Genomic DNA, 20,895 nt, shown 5'->3' with positions numbered 1-20,895 from the left:
CCTGAGAGATGGGTTGTGTGTGCGTGCGTGTGTCTACGTGCGAAACAGCTACACGTGTATTTTGCATCAGAGTTTCTCCAGGTGTGTGAGTGAGAGCCCAACAAGTGTGTAAATATTGCATCAGTTGCCACACAATGCTGCTGAGAAGACGTCTCACAAAAATGACCTCTGCGTGTCGCCTATCTTTCTGCTTTTCACCCTCTTAGTACCTCTTTCTGTAACACCCTGTCCCTCTCTCTTTTTCACCAACTCTCTCTCTCTCTCTGGTTCATTGGGTAATCATGTTGGACCTCCCCTTTTCTCCTACAAATGAAAAAAAAGGAAGCAGAAATCAAAAGCCTCTTTATCTCTCTGTTCCTCCATCATGTCCTCTCTCTCTCCTCACCACAAATCCCCATCTCCCGACCGCCCCTTGAGTCCCTCCCTTTCCCATCAAAACACTTCTCTCCTCTTACTTCTGACACAAGTGTCTCACTACATGTGAACACAAAACGCTTACCTCAAATCGCCTTCGACCTACACATTCTCAAAAGGCTTCACACGTTCACATTCAACGGAACCTCACAACATGTGAACAGTACTCCGCAGAGCGGTAAACACACAGTAAGACGCATTTGAGAGATCAATACAAACTAGGTCCCTCATATTATTAAGGGTGTAATGATAATGGCTATTATAATCCCGCTTAGTGGCACACACACAAAGTGTGCTAATGTAATAATTTCAACAGTTGTAAGTGTGTTTGCGGCACGTGTGCCTGTGTGTGTGTTGTGTACATGTGTATAATATCTAGAGACCGAGCTGGAAGATGTCATGTCTTCATTTCTTAAGTGGTTCCATTATGTCTGTGGCCAATTACAGTAGTACAATGCAAGTAACAAACACAATTAATACATTAACAATACGATTATATGAGCTCTGAGTGCACATGCCAAGGCAATGTTATCATGTTTCAGGAAATGGCATGGTTCTGTGAAATCTATATACAGTACATCCCAGACATACATGAAAAAGCAGAGACTTAGTAAGGGGTGTGCTCGTGATATGAGAAAGACAGAGAGGGAGACAGAGAGAGCAACAGCAAGAGAGAGAGAGAGAGACAGAAAAAGAGAGACAGAAAGAGAGAGAGACAGAGACAGAGAGACAGAGAGAGAGACAGAAAGAGAGAGAGAGAGAGAGACAGAGAGAGAGAGACAGAAAGAGAGAGAGAGAGAGAGAGAGAGAGAGAGAGAGACAGAAAGAGAGAGAGAGAGAGAGACAGAGAGAGAGACAGAGAGAGAGAGACAGAAAGAGAGCGAGAGAGAGAGAGACAGAGGGAGAGAGAGAGCGAGACAGAGACAGAAATAGAGAGCGACGACATAGGATTAACTGAGGTCTCTCTCATTAATGACATTTTTGTGAAAGGGAAAACCACAAGTGATCATCATACAGGAAATGACTCAGCGTAGACAGATAAACATGCACGTACACGCACGGACACAAAAGTGTGTCTTCACATTAGTGAAATTATAGATATATACGCACACAAAAGTTGGAATTATGGTGACCTGAGGCAAGGAGGAGTAGCAGTCATTTTCGGGATCTCTGATGAACTTGGTAATTTGGAGAGGACACGCTGTCTTACCTACCAAGGGGAATCCCTCTGGGTCGGAACCACACGCTATCATCCTGGTACCCCTCGCTTTTAAAAACCACTCCCCTCACCTTACCCACCCCACCCAGCCCCTTTTAATAACCACCCTTCCTATTCTGACCCCACTCTACAACCACTGTCTCTACCCTGCCCTGCTATCAACTAACATTAGAATTCACTCTGAAACAAACGACCCCTGCTTGGTTAAACTGGATCAATGCATATGTAAGCAGTAGGAAAAGCACTAAAGGTTCCTCTCTTTGTTTGAACAACTTTCTGCATCCAGGTTCCGATAAGTGTGTTCACCTTCTGACCCCACACTCATGCTCAGTCAGCCGTCTGAACGGTCTGGCTCTCTCTTCTCTAATTCTGAAGGCGAAGACTATTACCTCCCACTATGATGACCACATAATAACGTTATAGTAACGTTGAATAAATTATACATCTGGAAATGTTCATCTATGTGGCACATGAACCGAACAAGATTGTAGACCTTCCTGTAATATCTATTATCTCTCTCAGTACAGCCACTAATGCCACACTTTCTATAACAAACTCAATTAAGAGAAGCAATCTTTTGATCTGTGTTAAAACGTATCAATAGCAGAACGGCAAGGATCAAATTACAGAACTTCTGATCCTTTTTTGGGGGGCTAAGTCCCTGACTTACGTATCTTGAACCACCTTTTACAAAACTTGAAATACAAATGTCATCAGTGAATACAAAACTCAGTGTTAAGTATTCTGTTCACGGAGTATAGCACATTGTATCAGGGGCGCAACTTTGGTTTTAGAAATGGGGGGGACATAATATATATTTATACTGTGTATATACACTACCGGTCAAAAGTTTTAGAACACCTACTCATTCAAGGGTTTTTCTTTATTTTTACTATTTTCTACATTGTAGAATAATAGTGAGGACATCACAACTGTGAAATAACACATATGGAATCATGTAGTAGCCAAAAAAGTGTCAAAATATATTTTAGATTTTAGATTCTTCAAATAGCCAGAGTGTGCAAAGCTGTCATCAAGGCAAAGGGTGGCTACTTTGAAGAATCTCAAATATAAAATATATTTGGATTTTCTTAACACTTGTTTGGTTACTACATGATTGTGTGTGTTATTTCATAGTTTTGATGTCTTCACTATTATTCTACAATGTAGAAAATAGTAAAAATAAAGAAAAACCCTTGAATGAGTAGGTGTTCTTAAACTTTTGACCGGTAGTGCATATATTTTTTTATCCAATTGTATAAACACTCCAACAGCCTACCCGACCGCTGAGAGGCGTCCGCATGGTCCTAAAGTACAACACACCATGTTTTGTATCACATTCCAATGATAAAACTGGGGGGGACAAAAACGCAATTTCAGAATGTGGGGGGGCATGCCAGCCCCGTCCCTAGTGAAAGTTGTGCCCCTGCATTGTCTTCATCAGAAGAGAAATGTGTGCAATTGTGTTCAACGTTTCCAGCAATCGGTAAATACTACTGCACAAAATTCTAAATCACCCCGTCAGTGTCATACCGTGTACGATATATCATTTTTACAATATTGTGGACATACAGACGCAGAAAATGGGTTACTTCTACATAACTTTGCGTTACTCCTAAGTCATCATCGTCGACATTGTGACCTTCCACTATAGAGCATTGCTTCGATGTGGATTTTTTTACGCTGCTGCTACTCGCTGTTTATTATCTATGCATAGTCACTTCACCCCTACCTACATGTACATATTACCTCAAATTACCTCGTCTAACTTGTACCCACGCACATTGACTCGATACCGGTACCCACTGTATATATAGCATTGTTATTGTTATTTTATTGTGTTACTTTTTTAAACTTTAGTTTATTTAGTAAATATTTTCTTAACTCGTTTAAAAAAAACTGCATTGTTAGTTAAGGGCTTGTAAGTAAACATTTCACGGTAATGTCTACACCTGTTGTATTCGGCGCATAAAATGTGAATTGATTTGATTGAGGCCTATAAATTCATATCAGTTGTGTTCCTCCATTGTGTACACCTTTCCTTATTTCTATTGTGGATTGTGTTTCTGTGCAGTAGTCTACAAAACTATGAGCAAACCAGCCTTTGTATTGAATACATGGAATTGGATGTGCATATTTTTAGTTTGAATTCTTTTACCAGGAATAATACACTACATGACCAAAAGTATGTGGACACCTGCATGTCAAACATCTCATTCCAAAATCATGGACATTAACATGGAGTTGGTCCCCCGAAGACATGGATGTCGATGAAGGCAGCCCTCCGCACCTCTCTGATTCAGAGGGGTTGGGTTACATGCGGAAGACATGGATGTCGATGAAGGCACCTCCGCACCTCTCTGATTCAGAGGGGTTGGGTTAAATGCGGAAGACATGGATGTCGATGAAGGCAGCCCTCCGCACCTCTCTGATTCAGAGGGGTTGGGTTAAATGCGGAAGACATGGATGTCGATGAAGGCAGCCCTCCGCACCTCTCTGATTCAGAGGGGTTGGGTTAAATGCGGAAGACATGGATGTCGATGAAGGCAGACCTCCGCACCTCTCTGATTCAGAGGGGTTGGGTTAAATGCGGAAGACATGGATGTCGATGAAGGCAGCCCTCCGCACCTCTGATTCAGAGGGGTTGGGTTAAATGCGGAAGACATGGATGTCGATGAAGGCACCTCCGCACCTCTCTGATTCAGAGGGGTTGGGTTACATGCGGAAGACATGGATGTCGATGAAGGCAGCCCTCCGCACCTCTCTGATTCAGAGGGGTTGGGTTAAATGCGGAAGACATGGATGTCGATGAAGGCAGCCCTCCGCACCTCTCTGATTCAGAGGGGTTGGGTTAAATGCGGAAGACATGGATGTCGATGAAGGCAGCCCTCCGCACCTCTCTGATTCAGAGGGGTTGGGTTAAATGCGGAAGACATGGATGTCGATGAAGGCAGCCCTCCGCACCTCTCTGATTCAGAGGGGTTGGGTTAAATGCGGAAGACATGGATGTCGATGAAGGCACCTCCGCACCTCTCTGATTCAGAGGGGTTGGGTTAAATGCGGAAGACATGGATGTCGATGAAGGCAGCCCTCCGCACCTCTCTGATTCAGAGGGGTTGGGTTAAATGCGGAAGACATGGATGTCGATGAAGGCAGCCCTCCGCACCTCTCTGATTCAGAGGGGTTGGGTTACATGCGGAAGACACGTTTCAGTTGAATGCATTCAGTTGTATAACTGACTAGGTATCCCCCTTTCCCTTTCCTTTGCTTCTTTAACAGCCTCCACTCTTCTGTGAAGGCTGTCCAATAGATGTTGGACATTGCTGCGGGGACTTGCTTTCATTCAGCCACAAGAGCATTAGTGAGATTGGGCACTAATTGTGGGCGATAAGGCCTGGCTCTCAGTCAGCGTTCCAATTCATCCCAAAGGTGTTCGATGGGGTTGAGGTCAGGGCTCTGTGCAGGCCAGTCAAGTTCTTCTTCACCGATCTCGACAAACCATTTCTGTATGGACCTCACATTTTGCACGGGGGCATTGTCATGCTGAAACAGGAAAGGGCCTTCCCCAAACCTTCCCCAAGCCTCAAAGTTGGAAGCACAGAATCGTCTAGATTGTCATTGTGTGCTGTAGCGTTAAGATTTCCCTTCACTGGAATGAAGGGGCCTAGCCCGACAATTAAAAACAGCCCCGGACCATTATTCCTCCTCCACCAAACTTTACAGTTGCCACTATGCATTGGTCAGGTGGCGTTCACCTGGCATCCGTGAAACCCAGATTTGTCCGTCGGACTGCCAGATGGTGAAGCTTGATTCATCACTCCAGAGAACGTGTTTTCCACTTCCCCGGAGTCCAATGGCGGCGAGCTTTACACCACTCCAACCGATGCTTGGCATTGCGCATGGTGATCTTAGGCTTTTTTGTGGCTGCTCGGCCATGGAAACCCATTTCATGAAATTCCCGACGAACAGTTCTTGTGCTGACGTTGCTTCAAGAGGCAGTTTGGTAGTGAGTGTTGCAACCGAGGACAGACGATTTTTACGCACTTCAGCGGTCCTGTTCTGTGAGCTTGTGTGGCCTACCACTTTGCGGCTGAGCCGTTGTTGCTCTTAGACGTTTCCACTTCACAATAACAGGGCAGAAATTTGACGAACTGACTTGTTGGAAAGGTAGCATCCTATGACGGTGCCACGTTGAAAGTCACTGAGCTCTTCGGTAAGGCCATTCAGATGCCAATGTTTGTCTATGGAGATTGCATGGCTGTGTGCTCGATTTTATACAACTGTCAGCAACGGGTGAGGCTGAAATAGCCAAATCCACTAAGTTGAAGGGGTGTTCACATACATTTGTATATACACTGCTCAAAAAAATAAAGGGAACACTAAAATAACACATCCTAGATCTGAATGAATGAAATATTCTTATTAAATACTTTTTTCTTTACATAGTTGAATGTGCTGACAACAAAATCACACAAAAATGATCAATGGAAATCAAATTTATCAACCCATGGAGGTCTGGATTTGGAGTCACACTCAAAATTAAAGTGGAAAACCACACTACAGGCTGATCCAACTTTGATGTAATGTCCTTAAAACAAGTCAAAATGAGGCTCAGTAGTGTGTGTGGCCTCCACGTGCCTGTATGACCTCCCTACAACGCCTGGGCATGATGATGTCCCAGATGTGCTCAATTGGATTCAGGTCTGGGGAACGGGCGGGCCAGTCCATAGCATCAATGCCTTCCTCTTGCAGGAACTGCTGACACACTCCAGCCACATGAGGTCTAGCATTGTCTTGCATTAGGAGGAACCCAGGGCCAACAGCACCAGCATATGGTCTCACAAGGTGTCTGAGGATCTCATCTCGGTACCTAATGGCAGTCAGGCTACCTCTGGCGAGCACATGGAGGGCTGTGCGGCCCCCCAAAGAAATGCCACCCCACACCATGACTGACCCACCGCCAAACCGGTCATGCTGGAGGATGTTGCAGGCAGCAGAACGTTCTCCACGGCGTCTCCAGACTCTGTCACGTCTGTCACATGTGCTCATGTGCTCAGTGTGAACCTGCTTTCATCTGTGAAGAGCACAGGGCGCCAGTGGCGAATTTGCCAATCTTGGTGTTCTCTGGCAAATGCCAAACGTCCTGCACGGTGTTGGGCTGTAAGCACAACCCCCACCTGTGGACGTCGGGCCCTCATACCACCCTCATGGAGTCTGTTTCTGACCGTTTGAGCAGACACATGCACATTTGTGGCCTGCTGGAGGTCATTTTGCAGGGCTCTGGCAGTGCTCCTACTGCTCCTCCTTGCACAAAGGCGGAGGTAGCGGTCCTGCTGCTGGGTTGTTGCCCTCCTACGGCCTCCTCCACGTCTCCTGATGTACTGGCCTGTCTCCTGGTAGCGCCTCCATGCTCTGGACACTACGCTGACAGACACAGCAAACCTTCTTGCCACAGCTCGCATTGATGTGCCATCCTGGATGAGCTGCACTACCTGAGCCACTTGTGTGGGTTGTAGACTTCGTCTCATGCTACCACTAGAGTGAAAGCACCTTGCTAATTAGAGTGAAAGCGTCTTGCTAATTGCCTCTAATTTCCACCTGTTGTCTATTCCATTTGCACAACAGCATGTGAAATTTATTGTCAATCAGTGTTGGTTCCTAAGTGGACAGTTTGATTTCACAGAAGTGTGACTTGGAGTTACATTGTGTTGTTTAAGTGTTCCCTTTATTTTTTTGAGCAGTGTATAATGTACTTGATTTGATGTGTATGAAATTGTTTGGTGAAATATGCATAAAAGGAGAGTAATTATGCACCTTATTTTGCCCATAATTATGCACCTTTGAATAGCTATACTTCCAATGTTGATTTAATGACTGCAAAGAAAATGTATTGATCTTCTAGGATTTTTTTAAAGACAGACCAACTCCGTTGTCTGCTTGGACTCAAGAGATAAGTACGGTTGCGTTAGTCTTTTTGCAGGCAGTCGGACTCCTTTGATTAACCGTTAAGCAATTTTGACGGTATAATAGTTTTGATGAACGCATTTATGTTCTGAAAAGGCTACGACATTTTTGAAAACACAAAAACTGTGTTAGAAAGGAAGAGTGCATACTTGGGTAGAAAATAAGTTTTTATCCTTATCTGCCCCTGTGTAGTGTTCCATCTAATATATATTGAACAAAAATATCAACTCAACATGCAACAATATTACTGAGTTACAGTTCATATAAAGAAATCAGTCAATTGAAATAAACTTGTTAAGCCTTAACCTATGGATTTCACATGAATTGGCAGGGCCGCAGGCATGGGAGAGCATAGGCCCACTCACTGGAGAGCCAGGCCCAGCCATTCAGAATTCGTTATTTTACCACAAAAGGGCTTTGTTACAGACAGAAAATCTCCTCAGTTTCATCAGCTGTCCTGGTGACTTGTCTCAGACGATCCCGCAGGTGAAAAAGCCAGATGTGGAGGTCCTGGCTGGCGTGGTTACACGTGGTCTGCGGTTGGATGTACTTACAAGTTCTCTAAAACGACGTTGTAGGTGGTTTATGGTAGATAAATTAACATTAAATTCTCTGCAACAGCTCTAGTGGACATTCCTGCAGTCAGCATGCCAATGGCACACTCCCTCAAAACTTGAGACATCTGTGTGCATTGTGTTGTGTGAAAAAAATTCACATTTTAGTGTGGCCTTTTATTGTCCCCAGCACAAGGTGCACCTGTGTAATGATCAATCAATCAAATGTATTTATAAAGCCCTTCTTACATCAGCTGATGTCAAAGTGCTGTACAGAAACCCAGACTAAAACCCCAAACAGCAGTGATCATGCTGCTTAATCAGCTTCTTGATATGCTACACCTGTCAGGTAGATGGATTATCTTGGCAAAAGGAGAAATGCTCACTAACAGGGATGTAAACAAACTTGTGCAAAACATTAAGAAATAAGCTTTTTGTGCATATGGAACATTTCTGGGATCTTTAATTTCAGCTCATGAAACCAACACTTTACATGTATATTTTAGTTCAACTACATATTCTAGGTGTGTGTGAGAGTTTGTGTTCCTGAGGGTCTTTTCAGGGTATATAATATGAGACCTGTCTCAAGGGGGTTAAACCGACATCTCCTCTACTTATTAAAGATATTCATGGCCCCATTCCAGTACTCTTAAATGGCTTCCTGTGCTTTGTCCTATCGCCTCTTAAATAATTTAATTTCCTTGAGGACTTAATTTCCTCAAGCTCCCACAAACAATCACAAAGATTTTATTACAAAAGATTTATTAATTCTGTCTGAAAACAAAGAAACAAACATGACATGGTAATTAAACAAAATTAAAATGTAAAAAAAAAATATAGAATTACAGTTCTTCATTTCTCTAAACAGGTCAAAAGGACAGGCACCAAAAAAAAAAAACCTCAAGACTGAAGACCCCTGCATGTCTCAGTGCTATTAAACTACAACCATCCCCATGGGGCGAATAGAATAGAACCCAGTAGAATCATGGGTAATGTAGTACATAATTCACTTTGTAAGAATGTGTGGGACAGAGAGAGTACAAGTTATTGGTCCATGTAACGTTTAGTGTGTGTGTATGTGTGTGAGCGTTGTATGATCTGCATGTCTTTGTGCACCTGTCACTGTGTAAACTTGTCCAAATGTTCCCTGTTCGTTCTGTCATCAGAAGCTCCAGCGAGGCCCCTCCCCCTCTCCTTAGTCAGAGTCCACCTCAGAGCTGGGGGGCGTGGTCATCACTTCCTCCTCTTCCTCAGACTCCTGAGAGAGCAAGAGAAAGACAAGTCTTCACTATGATAATCCCGTAATTTCATTTTAACGAACGCTTTGATCATAATCTATGAAAATGGCTACACAAATAAAGTTATTCCTATTGCTGCCATGGTGACAGTGCAGTACCTTGCCCTTGGGTTTGCCTTTGGCTTTCTTTGCCTTCTTCCGTTCACCCTCAGACGAACTCTCCTCGCTGGAGATAAACTCTCGGCTCTTAAAACTGTCGTTCCCTCCTTGCTCCTTTTCTTTCTCTCCTCCGTCAGACTTCCTCTTCTTGCCTCCTGCCTTCTTGTCTTCCTTACCTCCTGCCTTCTTGCTCTCCCTGGTGGAGAAACGGAAAAGGGACATGTACGGTCAAAGATGGGCGGACGTTTGTGCGCATGTTAAAAGCAAGGTTAGAGGTGTGTGTTTTGAGCGCTTGTAAGTGTACCTGGTCGTGTGCGTATCTGATGTTCACGGGTGTGTGTGTGTGTCAGAGGAGGCTGGTGGGAGGAGCTATAGGAGGACTGACTCATTGTAACGGCTGGAATGGAATCAACGGAACGGCGCTAGACAGGTGGTTTCCGTATGTTTCAAACCGTTCCATTTATTCCATTCCAGTTATTACACGGAGTCCGTCCTCCTACAGCTCCTCACACCAGCCTCCCCTGGTGTGTGTGTGTGGTCTCGTACTTCTTGGCGGGTGTAGAGGAGCCTCCACCGCTCTCTCGGTATTCCTTCATGGCTTTCTCATAGTTCTTCCTAGCCTCCTCTGCTTTCCTGTCCCACCCCTAGCAGAGAGAGACCCTTTGTTATCAATCTGTTTTCCTAAACAACGGTTTAAATACAGTTCGCTAGGAGGACAATTATTTTATTCAAAATGCCCATGGAGCACAGTGGAGGGCACTCAACCCGAGTTGAGATGCAACCCAAAAAACTAGACCAGGCGCAACGCTCACTCACCATCAAAAACATTGTTTTATTCAAGCAGCTACTACATTTAAAATGTAATAAATAGTTCCTTAATAAAATGTCTTTAAGTGGAGGACATTTGAATAAAAAATGCCCCCCCCCCCCCCAACAAAAAAATAGGAGAAAGAGAGGGAGGAAGAGAGAAGAGCAGAACAGAGGAATAAAAAGACATGAGGAGAGCAGATAAAGCCCTTACCTCTTTGTCGTCCTTCCCTATCTGTTTCCACATCTCTCCGGCCTTCTTGGAGATCTCCGTGATTGAGATTCCGGGGTTTTCCGACTTGATGTGTTCGCGGCTAGAGTTGAGCCACAGCATGTAGGAACTCATCGGCCTCTTGGGGGCGTTGGTGTCCTTCTGCTTCTTCTAAAATACACAGAGAGAGAGAGAGAAACATGAGCACACACTCATATCACATGTGCATAAATACAAACTATTTAGGTGCCTCCAGAGGTCAATACGATACGATATTTATCTCCGATACAATAAACATACATTTTACTGTTCACAACTTACTCCGCCCCCATTCCCCTTGCTCCTCCCCCTTCTCTCTTCCTCCCTCTCACCTCTTTGCGTGGCTTCCTCTCCTTCACTACCTTGGCCTTCTTCGCAGGTTTATTCTTCTTTCCCTCGTCATCGCTGCCATCACCTCCGCTGCCGCTGTCGCTCTCCGACGCGTTACTGTCATACCTGAGAGAGAGAGGAATACTGTTAGCGAGAGAGAGAGAGGAACTGAAGTGGGCAATGGATGAAGGGGTAAAAACTCACTCCTCAGCAATATCACTCTCCTCCCCAGGGTTGAAAGACTCATCTAGTAAAGAGAAGAAAAAAGATCACTAACACAGCTGCTCTGTTGGAAATTGAAATCTCTCACAACAGCCATACATTCCTATGACGTTTTTAAACCCATTAACGTATGAACGAGTCCCTTTGAGATCTCTTACTAACGAGGCGCTGACTGGCAACGGGAGCTGTCACTCAGCGGTCCGGCCACCCTATTGGCTGCGGGAGTAGTCACTCACCGGTCTCTTCGTCCGAGTCGTTGCTGCCGTCTCCCTCCTCTCTGATCTTGCCCTCAGCCTTCATCCTCTCCAGGTAGGCATCGTGCTGGTCTTCATCGGAGTCACTAAACTCGTTGTTCTTACTCTTCATGCCCTGTTTGGGGGGGGAAGCAGAGTCAGACTACACTACCCATGATACCCACTACCCATGAGCATCTCTCTCTTCCTATGGACAGCAGGTTAAGGTACAGGGGCTGTGTTCCAACACTTTACAATGGCTTCCTTTTCTTACCTCCTTACCTTTAGGACTACTCCTAAGATAAAGTGAGACCAGGGAAGAAACTCAATTGCATTTCGTTGATTCCTCGCATCCTCTCTCTTTGCCTCCCTCTCAAAACCCATTGGATGAGAACAATGACTGTATATATGAATAGAAAAAGCCATCGATCACGCGACACCATTCATTCCTATGTAAAGACTCAGTAGCACATTGAAGCCAAATGGAGTGGGTTAAGATGGCGTCTCATGGAGACATAACATGCGCCGTTTGAGCTACTCCAGGAAGTGACGTTGCAGGCTAGCTCAGTGCTGCCCCCTCTCATTTAGTAACTCCAGTTGAAGGCCAACCGGGGTACAGCAGTCTGCCATTATCTACTAAATTATCCTTTTATCTTCTTGTGTGTGGGATTTTACAATAATCGACTCAAGGACATACATCTGGTGTATTAGAAGTCATTTTTGGCACCATGATTGGTGAATGTTTTTTTGTTTTTACAAGAAGATTGACCACGAAGATGCTATTTTTTACATTCACTATAATGGGAGATCGTGTTTTCTGCAAACAATGCCTGCAGTACCACAGTCAGCCTTGAACTCCACGGCTTCAATGAGGGAGGGGGCAGTCATTCTCCCCTGGATGAGGTCAGAGGTCCCTCCCCGCTGACCTTTTAATCCAAGAGGTTTTGAGGAGGCGAAGAGAAAGGACGCGAAGAATCAAGGAAACGCAATTGAGATTCACCCTAGGTGAAAAGCTTAGGAGCTAGACAAACAGGAGGAAGTGGAGGACAGAATCATTTGTAGTTCTTGACCATTCGGGTGACCCCAGGGTAGTCGCTTTGTTACCATGGCAACTCCCACCCAGGGCAATGAAGTGGGCCGTTGACGGACAGAGCGGGCTATGTTTATATTACCAGAGAACATTATGGGTGAAAAATCAGGACTTCCTGTATTTGGTTTAGAGGACGTGTTTTGTCTTTCAGTTAACACACTGCAACCCCTCAGGCAATACATTAGTCAAGACAACGCAGGCAACCAACCACACACACACTCACACTCCCTTTTTCACACACACGCACTCTCCGACATCTCTAGGTGTCTCAGCATAATCATAAACCGATTAGTAAATCATTTATGGCCATTCACAGCAACCAATCACCATGATTAGAATGGTAGCACCCTCCTCTTCCCCCCATCCAACACACAGACGCGCCTCCCTGCCCACCACGCGAGCAGTAACCACAACAAACCAAAAAAAAACAAGACACCCCTCCCGAACCCCCGTAACCATACCAACCTTCTTCTTCAGGAGTTCACAACAGACACACAAGAAAAGAGCAAAATCCGTCAATATTTCTTAAACGCATCTCGGAAGAGAGTCGAATGTATTTCCACCACAGTAAACATCTCCTAAAGGTTACCTCCTTGAATCCTCTATTCTTGATGTTGAGTTTCTTGGCGTTTACAAAGTCAAACAGCTTCCCGTACTCCTCCCTGTGATGGACAGAGGGGAAGAAAAAGAAGAAACAAAACAGAAACCGCTCGTCAGGCAAAGAATCTACACGGTTGTGTGTCCGTTTCCAAGTCCCCCGCCGTACCTCTCTATGCTGCTGAAGGTGAACTGGTTCCCCTGCTTGGTCTCCACCTCGAAGTCAAAGGAGCGCGTGGTGGTGGTGCCTCTGGCGAAGTTGACACAGGAGATCTCCTCGAAGCGCAGGTGGACGGGCGGCTTGTGCACGTAGATGAAACCCCTCTCCAGCGGGTAGAGCAAACCGGACTGGGCCTTGTAGGAACATGTTATACACTGGGCCCCTGGGGTGTTCCTACAGGGGAGAGGAGGGGAGGGAGACTCAATTAAACGCACGACAAAGTGCTTTATAATGTAGTTCTTACAAAAGAGGAACTGTTGGAAGCACCACGGGGTTTGAACTTTAGCGAGAGGAGGAACATTGGTGTGTGTTTTTGCGAGTGGTTCCGCAAGCGCGCGGGTTTTCTTTACCCCTGGAAGTTTCCGGGCACGGTGATCTTCCTGTTGACCAGAGCCTTCATCACTCTGCTGACCATCTCATAGAGAGAACCGGACATGTTCTTAGTGAGCTTCCCTTCATAACGCTTCTCCACCTCCTCCCTACGGAAAAAGAGGAGGGAGAGGAGGGATGGTAGAAGGAGAAAGAAGGGAAGGGCGCAAAGAGAGGGGGAGAGAAACAGAAAATCGGATTAAGGGATTCTCACCACCCGACAATATGAGTTAATTGTTAGTCTCCCATGTGCTGTTGAGCTACTGTCGTTGATTTCTCCCACTCACTCGCTCATGTTGAGGGTGAGGCAGAGCTCCTCCTCCTTAGAGAAGAGCAGGATGAGGAAGTGGTAACGGGTCTGTCCCTGCTTGATGGGCGGGTCCAGACTGATCTATAGACGGAGGGAGGGAATGTGAATCGAAGAGGCTGACACGGCGTTTGACGTGAGCACGACTGCATTCACACTGTATTGTCCACGTGTTTGGTGCCGAACACAACTTAATACAGTCGACTGTCAAGCACTCAGCTCAATCAAAAACACACACAACACTTACCACAAAGAACATCTGTCTCTGATCCTTGTGTGGTAGCAGGAAGAGACGCAGCACAGTGGTGTAGGGGATCTTGTAGTCAAACGTCTTACCATGGAGGTGGAGGAAGGCGGGGTAGATAAGGATATCATACCTGACACACAGAGAGAGAAGAAAGTCGGTGAACGAGGGCAAGAAAGAGAGAAAGACCTTTGATCAAAGTAGGTGTTTGTCTTGTAGTGGTAGTGCTGAGTGACCAAGTGATATTTTGTTTTTTAGGCGGTTATTAAACAACGAATTGACCGACATTACTTGAATTCCATTAAGTTTTTTTGGGGGGGGTCCAACACGCCGTTTCTCTAGAGAAATCAAATCATTCACGAGAGAAATCAATTCAAGAACTGTATGGAACTCTGGGCTGAAGGGAGTTTTAATTTTCTCTAAGCAAATATTTAACCTAGTTCGGCACAGAAATGTGGTAATTAACTACAATGACCATAACTCATGGCGCCCGTTTTTTCTGTCTCGGATAGAGACGGATGAGAGGGGAAGAGGTGAAGCGATTGGTTTCACTCTCACCAGAATCGGTCCAAAATAAGCCCAATGCGTTTTGGACCTAAGCTTGTCGCCTGCCTTGTCGCCTTTGGGACAACGACTCCCTTTGTTAGAGCGGAGACATGAGCATCTCCTCATTATATTCAGATCTCTGGACAGATACACGTTTACGCCTGCTACGTTATGTTAGATATACACAGACTGTATGAGAGAGGAATGTACACAACGAGGAGAGAGACAGAGACTGTTCAGGAAGTTATATCTTATCTACTTTGAAGAACTAGTAGGATGACTAAAGACAGTACAGTATGGGGGAGAACAATGTTAGATGGCCTGGCTGGCTGACTGCTCCTGGCTGACTGCTCCTGGCTGACTGCTGAGGACTTCAAGGAATGAGAAATAATAAAGTCATCAAATAAAAACTAAGTAATAAACACAACTGAAATATTTGGTTTCATACCCAAAGTGGACTTGACCGAGACAATGGAAGAGTTTTGGCAATTGACTGTTCACTATTTTTGGTTTTGGAATTTCCATTAAAATCATTGTAATGTCCTTATTTCATATTGCATTTAAAAAAAATGAAAATGTAAAAATAAAAAACGAAAACCGTGATTGTTTTATAATCAAACAAACCGACTTCAAAAAGCATTAATCGCTTAGCTCTACTTGTCCGTGGTAGTTATTTGGAAGGGGGAACGTATTAAGCCAGGTGAACAATTTGCGGATCAATCTGGTTTACGTAGAGTAACGTTATATAAAGTAATGACGGCTAATACTGATGAATAGTGGTTCATGGTGCTGATGTCACAGTACCTGCCCCTGGGTGTGAGGCACTGCAGCTCTTTGAAGACACACACAGCATCTCCTGTAGCCTGGATCACATCTGCCTTAGACAGCACATTCGCGGCAAACGCCTGACAGACAGGAAGGAAGGGAGGGTTTAAACAGGAATAACATCAATCACTGCATCATTGATGTTGCTGTGAAAATAACTGTTTCTGAGTACAGAACAGCTGTAGTGGTAGCGCCATCTGCTGGGGTAAAGCCAGTAAGGCACTGATGACCACCATTCAACCAGTTAGTTCTCTCCCTGGTACAGGTCCGGTAGTAGAGCGTGGGTTACCTCCACGGGGTCTGCCCCCTCGTCTGCGGGGCCGGGGGGGACGTAGAAACGGACCTCCATGAGAGAGACCTCAGCGTCATCGTTCTGGTGGAACTCCAGCGTCACCTCGTTCTTCCCTGTGGCACACTGGGACACGCTGGCCAGGGGGATCTCAAACACGGAGCTGTCATTCACATCAAACGACAACAATGGACCTGCGGAGGGCGGGGGTTTAAAGACTACAGCCCCCACAATGCACCTCAACATAGCTGGAGAAATGCTACAATGAACGCTTCAAGAGAGATAAAAAATATGGTTATGAAAACATCCAAGAGGAAACTATATAAGGATTAGATCCTCTGCTGGTGTTGTGTGACGGGCGTTTAGAGTTTTAGAGGGTGTTGTTTACCAGAGAATTTAGCAGTGCCCCAGTTCCAGCCCTTCACACACATGTCCTTCTCTGTCAGCTCCACCTTGTAGTTGGCCTTGAAGAACTCCGAGATCCTCTCGTAATCCTAGGAGAGGGAGGAGTGTGGCGGGGGGGGAGAGGAGATGTGTGGCGGGGGGGGAGAGGAGATGTGTGGCGGGGGGGGAGAGGAGATGTGTGGCGGGGGGGAGAGGAGATGTGTGGCGGGGGGGAGAGGAGATGTGTGGCGGGGGGGAGAGGAGATGTGTGGCGGGGGGGAGAGGAGATGTGTGGCGGGGGGGAGAGGAGATGTGTGGCGGGGGGGAGAGGAGATGTGTGGCGGGGGGGAGAGGAGATGTGTGGCGGGGGGGAGAGGAGATGTGTGGCGGGGGGGAGAGGAGATGTGTGGCGGGGGGGAGAGGAGATGTGTGGCGGGGGGGAGAGGAGATGTGTGGCGGGGGGGAGAGGAGATGTGTGGCGGGGGGGAGAGGAGATGTGTGGCGGGGGAGAGGAGATGTGTGGCGGGGGAGAGGAGATGTGTGGCGGGGGAGAGGAGATGTGTGGCGGGGGAGAGGAGATGTGTGGCGGGGGGGAGAGGAGATGTGTGGCGGGGGGGAGAGGAGATGTGTGGCGGGGGGGAGAGGAGATGTGTGGCGGGGGGGAGAGGAGATGTGTGGCGGGGGGGAGAGGAGATGTGTGGCGGGGGGGGAGAGAGGAGGAAGAGAGAACGTGAAAGAAGGAAAAAGTGAGTAGAAAGATGTTCTCAGTTAAATCCTTAATGCCCCACTAGTCTGAAACTAAAAAACACACCCCCTTTCCTCCCCCTCTCCCTTCCTCCCCCTTGATGAGGGGGCTAATTCATCAAAGCTCAATTATGGCCCCTTCTGCCGCTCGGCCCCCTGGGACGCTGGAGGTGAATGTAATCCGTCCGCTCCCTCCCTCTCCGCCGCTTACAATCAGCCTGTTTATTTATTCTGCAGGCCCGATTAGAACTGGGGCACACACACACACACACACACACACACACCTCAATCACTTCCACATGTGTGTGAAGGACAGTGTGTGTGTGTGAGAGAGAGGAAAAAGAGTGTGTGGGAAAGAGAGTTTATGCACCTGGGTATCAGCTTGTCTGTTGAGTTATTAGAGTGTGTGAGAGCCCACAGTCTGTGTGTGTGTGGGGGTGTGTGTGTTGGACAGCGAAAGAGAGACTATACGCCAAGCTGTGTGTGTGTATAGAATATCAGATCAGTGTGTTGACAGCATCTGTGCGTGTGTTTGTGAAAGATGTATGAAGATGTATGAAGGCATTGTGTTTGTATGTGACAGGACATGTATACAGATCTAACTGTGTTTCCATTTCAGACTATATACTGGATATAAATCTGTGTGTGTGTGTGTATAATGACTGGCCTGTAACTGTGTAAAGACAAACATATCAGTGTGTGTGTGTTCCTGCTGTCCTCATCAGCCCCTGTGTTAAGAGCGCCGTCTCTCATTACAGCTTTGGCAGAGTCAGGTTGCTTACCTCACACAACCATAATAACACTCATCCCAGCCTTCCCATCCACTATCCACACAATTAATATATGCATATGCACAAAACACCAAACAGTCCCAATCCTCCACCCCATAGTTGTTCCATTCCACCACCCCTCTCCCCCTAACTAGGGAGGCTCACAATTGGCCCGGCGTTGTCCGGGTTAGGGTTTGGCCCGGGGAACGCCGTCATTGTAAATAAGAATTTGTTCTTAACTGACTTGCCTAGTTAAATAAGAAAAAATGAATATGATGCTCCCATAGGATAACCAGGGTGCTATGCATTAGCAGACACCGTAGCAAAGTATTTTGCAACAGAAAACGAAAACAAGCACTTCTCATTGGACAAGATCGTCCCTCCCCGGCTTTGTTTCCGTTTTGTGCCTCGTGAATACAACCCAGTTATGGCTAACACCGTCGAGTCCTGATCAACACAAAGCAAACTCTGTTAAAGAGCGGTGCGCTTCACAAGTAGTACCAAATTAGCAAACGGATGGCTCGTGATACGTGGATTTCAAAACTCACCGGGGCACTTCACCCCTCCTAAATCAAATAAATGATCATTACTTTTTGAAAACAGACATTCAAAGCATTGAGAATGCATGGGGAGTGGGGCTGAGGTGGTGTTTAACCAGTGGAACATGATATAGAAGGTGAACACATCAAACTGACAGGCTGGCTGCTCCACTAACCTATGTTTGAATTCCTCACCAGTGACAGTGTGCAGGATAATAAACAATGACATCATTGTCTGAACCACCACAGTCAGAAGAAACCATTTTCAAATACACACTGATTAACCTCAGGAGACCAGCCTTCCTTCTCTCCCTTTCCAGCAGCACTGGTAAGGCTAGATTATACACACATCCACACGCACTCACACACATCCACTCTTGCACTCACTCAACCAGGCACACAACCTGAGGAACAGATCAACAAATGTATCTGAAAGCTCACCCGACAACTACCCACGGAAGTCTCACGAAGAAACACACCACACAGACGATCACAAACATTTTCAGACAAATTCTCTCAGTCGTTCACACATACCACTGCCTCACCGTGTCTCTGAAGCCGTCATATTTGTAGACATGTCCGGTGCTGGTGGCCAGCTTGATGCCGTGTCCCAGGCATACACGCCTCCACGTGGCCTGAGACAGCTCTGCTGCCGGAATGTTGTCCACCTTCCCAGTCTTACTGCTCTTATACACCAGATTCTGCTTACTGAACCTCAGACGACCGTCGTTCTGCGGGGAGTCACCACTCACACATAAATACACTTAGGCTATTGTTATAGTCAAACTTGATAGTAGCTAGATGTTGAGTTATGGTTGGTTCCAGTTTGTGGTCATTTATTTGTACATCAATTACAACACGGTTCCTTCCAGCATTAAGGATAAAAAAAACATTAGCTGACATGGGCTAGTTGATCTGGACATTTCTAACAAGATATATATATATATATATATATATATATATAGCTCTCTATGGTGTGCAATGACTAACAGGACAAGAGGAACTGATGATGCACTACCCAATTAGGCGGGAGGATGATCCCCAAGCACCCCGCAGTTTGGGAACCACTGATTTACACTACCAGATTTTCAAAGCAAAGACTTCACTCTATGGTCCTTTAAAACCTACCTTTGTCAAATATTGTGTGCTATAGCTTGCAAATAAACAAAATGTGACTGCGTGCCAAAATAAGAAATGAAGTCTGCTTCAAGTTTTGTTTCCTTCCTTCCTAGTATCTGATACCGGTATCATGACAACCTTAATATACATGCTACCCATGTGTACTTCAATCCTGATCCAGGAGACCCACAAGGTGTGGAGACCCACGGGCATGCGTTTTACTTTCATCCTAGACAGGACTAACACCTGATTCATCTAAGTACTGGGCTACAACAAAAGCCTACACAGCATGGGGCTCTCCGGGACCTGGTTAGTTAAGACACTGATGGTAGACCGCATGATGAGGTAAGCTAGCTACTGACCCAGGACCCCTTGGATTCCTGGTAGATCTCGTTGAACTCAAGCGTGTCTCCCATCTCTGCCTCCACAAGAAGTGATGTTCAACTGAGTACACAGAATAAAACAATGTCAAACAATTAGTTAGCAACGTTATTAACTTGCAGAGGAGCCCAAGTTGTAATAGCTAACTAGCTAACATTAGGTAGCAAGCTAATTCCCTTGAGAGTCAACATGTGAGTGTTGACATTTCATTTACTATAGAGCGAACTACGCGTCAAATTAAAACATGTAGTTAGGCTAGCTAGCCAATAACAACCATGTCAATATTTAGCAAACTAAGTTAGCTACAAGTAACAACTCAATGTGGGTATAAAAGCTTAGTATTGAGAGAACAACAATATGCAAATTGGAGCTAACTAGCTGCTTTCTTTGTGGCAAGAACATGCCGATACTAGCTATTTAGCTACCATAGTTTGTTGGCCATTCGTAGCGATGTGGCTAGTAAATGGATGCCAGTGTGGCTAGCATGTTAACGTTAGCTGGCTAGTGATTATGTGGCGTTTCTTCGCTAACTATTTGACTCCAGTAGGTCAATAATAGCTAGGCCAATGTTACTGGTCTCATTTGTTTGGTTTTATACACATCTACTTAGAATCCGCTACATTCGTCCCTGAATAAAACGAACAAACTTGATGTCTTACTGTCAATGTGATGAGGAGACCTCGCTATTTCCCGCGTGAAGCATCAGCCCAAGAGCCGACGTCACCGGAAATAATCCCTACTACTTTTGAATTTACTTCCGTTTCGTTCTAATTTCCAAAAAGTAACACTTTTCAAAGGTGTTCTGCCGACTCGTGTAGGTCTTTCGTCTGACACTCACATAAAAAACTTGGCCTAGAAATAGGTGAGAATTGTTTAATACGAATGATTTTAGTCATTAATTAACCTAGGCCTACTTGTCTCCTGTTATGAAATTCAAATAAACCTCTCATAGTTGTCAGAACTGCATGCAATAGCTGCTCACCTCCACTAAGGGGTGCACGCAGCAGCCTGTTGTTAAAAGATGCGTGAGAGGTTCTCCAATTGAATTGCTAATTTGTGACGATGGATGGTGATGAAACTAC

The 20,895-nt window shown here is 45.7% G+C and overlaps 1 protein-coding gene across 2 annotated transcripts; it reads right to left on the bottom strand.

Moving 5' to 3' along the window:
- Positions 1-8,597: 8,597 nt before the first annotated feature.
- On the bottom strand, positions 8,598-20,543 carry LOC120062294 (FACT complex subunit SSRP1-like). 2 transcript variants are annotated; one of them, XM_039012145.1, is made up of 19 exons: positions 20,473-20,543; positions 19,795-19,876; positions 18,859-19,044; positions 16,265-16,370; positions 15,877-16,070; positions 15,567-15,667; positions 14,220-14,349; positions 13,953-14,056; positions 13,647-13,775; positions 13,246-13,470; positions 13,069-13,141; positions 12,945-12,950; positions 11,393-11,525; positions 11,139-11,181; positions 10,937-11,060; positions 10,569-10,736; positions 10,094-10,191; positions 9,548-9,743; positions 8,598-9,409 (listed from the first exon to the last, which is right to left on the bottom strand). In XM_039012145.1, exons 2-19 carry the CDS (start codon positions 19,846-19,848, stop codon positions 9,347-9,349), a joined length of 2,133 nt encoding a protein of 710 aa, XP_038868073.1. In that variant the 5' UTR covers positions 19,849-19,876; positions 20,473-20,543; the 3' UTR covers positions 8,598-9,346. The 2 variants fall into 2 exon arrangements, with proteins under 2 accessions (XP_038868073.1, XP_038868074.1); XM_039012146.1 differs by lacking the exon at positions 12,945-12,950.
- Positions 20,544-20,895: the final 352 nt, after the last annotated feature.

This window comes from Salvelinus namaycush, chromosome 17, assembly GCF_016432855.1.
Source record: "Salvelinus namaycush isolate Seneca chromosome 17, SaNama_1.0, whole genome shotgun sequence".
Taxonomy (NCBI): Eukaryota; Metazoa; Chordata; class Actinopteri; order Salmoniformes; family Salmonidae; genus Salvelinus; species Salvelinus namaycush.
This window is presented reverse-complemented; position numbering and strand designations above follow the sequence as displayed.

What these genes read in the sequence shown, in the direction of transcription:
- LOC120062294 (XM_039012145.1), bottom strand. Translation starts at nt 19,848, where the DNA reads ATGGGAGACACGCTTGAGTTCAACGAGATCTACCAGGAATCCAAGGGG. An exon ending in AGGGGGCAGACCCCGTGGAG is followed by an intron (nt 15,668 to 15,876) that starts GTAACCCACGCT and finishes CCTGTCTGTCAG; the next exon opens with GCGTTTGCCGCGAATGTGCT. An exon ending in AGAGGAAGCCACGCAAAGAG is followed by an intron (nt 10,737 to 10,936) that starts GTGAGAGGGAGG and finishes TGTGTATTTTAG; the next exon opens with AAGAAGCAGAAGGACACCAA.